We start from the raw sequence: 3762 nt of genomic DNA, 5'->3' as shown, positions 1-3762 counted from the left end.
AGAATCATAGAATCATGCCGAGTACAGGGGCACGATCACTTCCCTGCTCCTGCTGGCCACACTATTGCTGATACAGGCCAGGATGCCATTGGCCTTCTTGGCCGCCTGGGCACACTGCCGGCTCATGTTCAGCCGGCTGTCAACCAACACCCCCAGGTCCTACTAGATGGGGCTGCATGCTGCCCGATTTATTAGGTTGCTGGGTTGTCCCAGCAGAAGCGTGTAGGATTAGACTCGGGAAGCTTGTAGAGCCTCAGCTGCCAGCAAAGCCTTACAAAAGCATTTGGCTAGATTGGTGACTGGGAGGAGAGGGTGACTAGCTATCAGTACAAAGCCAGTTTAAAGGATGGGTCGTGTCTCTGGCACATCCAAGGACAGGAAGGTGGCCAGAAACCTCAGAAAATTCTGTTCTGTGTTTGGTTAACAGAGAGACTGCTGCAATAAACCCTGCTGGCATTATCTGCAGCTGTTTCAGACATGGCAATCTCAATAAATTCGAAGGAGATTCCTATCTGAAACGATCCAGATCCAGCTGTTATGAGTGACTTTTATCGCATGTCTCTGTACGGAACACTTCTCTAAATGCTACAAATGAGCGTGCACTGTATACAGAGCACACGCAGCAGTGAAGTGTAGGACAGTCAAAACAGAAGAAAATTACTATATGGTTTATGCAAACTAAATGCCCTTACCACATGCTTGTCCTACCTCTTTGTCAAAAACCATATGAAAAGGAAGTCCATTGCAAAATGTTTTTGTGTCGATCCAGAGGCTCTTGGGATAAACAGGATCAAATCCTCTCAGGAGCTTACCTGTGGCAAGATAAATGTGTAGTTTTTAATCAGGTTACACCTCGTAAAAGCAGTCAGCGTGACTTTTTAGCACTCAGTGAGACAGGACCCTGTATCATAATGAGTGAAGACAAAGTAAACAGTGTGGGGGTCCAGAAATGCGCATACATCTGTGCTAAATGCTCCACAGTTTAACACACACAGCTGATTAGCAACTAATCTTGAGTTGGCTGAGAGTTTAAAACTTAACCACACAAAAAGCACAGAGCACTAGATGCATGAGATTATGTGGAAACAATCAGAATAGGTGAACCACTGTAGATGTTCCTGCTCTATGACTTTGCAGATGTCGTAGCAATAGAACACAGCTATATCCCACAAAAACGTACGCAGAAATGGATTTAATATACTTTGCCAGCTACTAAGGAACACTTATGGAGAAAAACCCAGCACGATCTGGGTTTCAGTCTCCTATACAAAGAACTCTAGTCTGTAGCACAGAGACCAAATTACTGTTTGGTTTCTATTTTACTTACCCTGAGTTTTTTTCAAAATGGTCACAGAGCAGGCTGTGCTTGCTAGCGAACACATATTGTTGTAAAATGAATAAAATGGGTAAAACAGTCAAAAGCGCTTATCTGACTGAAGCACCCAAAGCCTCTGATCTTCGCATATGAACTTGGATTCTCCAGTAACCCACAATAATCAAAGGGATGATTATTTCAAGTGATCTCTGTCCCTCAGAAGGTGGCTATGACAGTCACTCTAGTAAATTCTGCTTGATAACCAATGCTCAAGTCACTTAGAAGCCTGGTGAAAAAGATTACAAATTTAGGACCCAGCTTTTAGATCTCTTAGTGCTTCAGGGGAAGTCAATGTGGGTTTTTCATCTTTCAAAGTCTGGCTCTTGATAACTCTTGCATTAATTGTTAAAGGATTTTTTTTTTTAAGTAATAACACTACTCTAAAATTTTATTTTGAATATATATTAATTTCTTGCTCAATATATCTGCTCTTGTAATGCACGTGGCATTGCACCAGATGAGATCAGGTTCAATTTTTCACTCCTCCCAGAATCCAGACAGCTTGGCAATACCGGGCTGGATTCTCCTCTTGGGGAATCGAAAGATCCGAACTGAAAAAATCCTTCCGTTTTATAAACAGATATAAATAGAGATTATAAACATATAATATATAAAGATATAAACAGAGATTGCTAGATTAGCAGTAGATTTTTGGTAGCGGAGGGTGTAATTTGTCTTTCAGAATTTACTACAGTTGATAACTTTGGAAAGGAGTAGCAGCTACCAAGTTAAAAAACACTCTCTTAAATTCATCATTAGAGCAAGTGACATGAGAAGGAAGTATCGAATGTACCACACAATGACATGTTACAGAAGCATACTTTTCAGAAGAAAACCCTGTTTAAGAGACAAAAGTGACAGGTCATACTCCATTTCAGTGTCTGTCATTACTAAGCATGCTTATTATCTGCAATTTTTCTTTGATTAGCAATGTCTAACTGAAAGAAACTTAAGCAGAAACATTTTGAAAAGACGCAGAGGAAATACGAATGGCAACTTCAAAATGGATGGGTGGGTGGAGGTAGGGAGGCTTACTGACGAGACTCAGAAACGATGGCAAGCTCCCTCTGCGTGATCTCTCACCTTTTCCTAACGTGATTATTCCTCTTATTGTTTTCCAGTGACTTTTCTTGACAGGACAAACAGAGCTTCCTCTGTCTCTAATTGTATTCTTGGCTTTTTCAAGGTCCTGTTGAAATAAATCCAAAGGGAAATTCAAGGGTGTTTTTATTTTAATCGTATTTTAATAATAGAGTGATAATGAATATTAAAATACCTCTTTATTCAGTTGGTTCTCAATTTGTTTTTCAGAGTCAGCAAGATACTGAGGTGAGGAAGAAAATTCATTTCTTTCCTTGTATGAAAATACAGGGTTTTGAGTGACAAGAAAAACAATATGTTCTTTTTTCCCAGTTCTTTCTTCTTCTTCTGTTTGATCGACTATTTCCATTGAAATCTCAATGTTAAAAAAATCCAGGGCTGCTGCACCGATGATTCCTGAAGGGGAAACAAAAGACAAAGTATTGCCAAGAACAAACCCTTTCCATTCTCCCTTTTAGAGGGCCTACAGTGGAATTTCACTGTTTCAGAAATCACTTTTCCAAAGGACTCTGGAAGAAGAAAGCAACCTATGTCGTTCCCACTACCGCTGCTGTGATAAGAATATGTGCATAGGAGATAAGCTTTAAAGTTACTGTTTCTTTTGTCTTGTCCGATGACAAATGCTTATTTTCAGTAGAAGCAGCTCAGCAGGATATCTGAAGAATGTGTCCAAATAGTCATACATAGTACTAATATGAATTCCCATTAACCCAAAAAGTGCAGGGGGTCTAAAGAGATTCTGCTATAACAAACCTATTTCAGTCGTTGCAGAATGGTTTCTTTTGAAAGGAAGGAAATTATCTTTCATGAAGATGCACAATCAGTCCTCTCATTTCTGCTTAGCTATTAGGCGAAATGCTGGACAATGACATGAAAAGCTCTGTCTGAAATTCCAAATAGTTCTGTGCTTCAATAGGTATATGAAATGAGTTTTGACAAAGGGGGAAGTTTTGATAAACTTCTAAATTCAGCAGCATCTATGAGAGAAAGGAATATATGATCATCTCTTACAGATTTACCGCTGTTTAACCCTCGCACGAATACAGCTGTGGAGATTCCCATAAATGCCGGTGAAAGATTCCATTTTGAGCAGGGTTCAACAGTAGTTTTACAGATTGCATGTACTGCAGGAGTATTTATTACAGGATGGATGGATGTCTTCAAATCAACCAAAATTTCTACTTCTCTGTAATTTAAGGAGCATGAGTCACTGAGAACTAATCAACAGTTAGACACAATACACACCATGACCTTTAATTTTTCTTCCAGGAAGGGAATTCTATAGG

At 39.7% G+C, this 3762-nt stretch overlaps 1 protein-coding gene across 1 annotated transcript in view; it reads right to left on the bottom strand.

Annotated features, from left to right (window-relative positions):
• LOC103917858 (guanylate cyclase soluble subunit beta-2-like) overlaps positions 1-3762 on the bottom strand; it is a 17749-nt gene that overhangs the window by 13103 nt on the left and 884 nt on the right. Inside the window, exons 3-5 of the mRNA XM_009325056.1 lie at positions 2652-2872; positions 2459-2564; positions 709-812 (exon numbers count right to left, since the gene is read on the bottom strand). Coding sequence (XP_009323331.1) covers positions 709-812; positions 2459-2564; positions 2652-2872 — 431 coding nt within the window. The remainder of the gene's footprint in view (positions 1-708; positions 813-2458; positions 2565-2651; positions 2873-3762) is intronic.

This window comes from Pygoscelis adeliae, unplaced genomic scaffold, assembly GCF_000699105.1.
Source record: "Pygoscelis adeliae isolate BGI_AS28 unplaced genomic scaffold, ASM69910v1 Scaffold155, whole genome shotgun sequence".
Taxonomy (NCBI): domain Eukaryota; kingdom Metazoa; phylum Chordata; class Aves; order Sphenisciformes; family Spheniscidae; genus Pygoscelis; species Pygoscelis adeliae.
The sequence above is the reverse complement of the archived record's forward strand: the minus strand, read 5'-3'. Positions and strand labels throughout refer to the sequence as shown.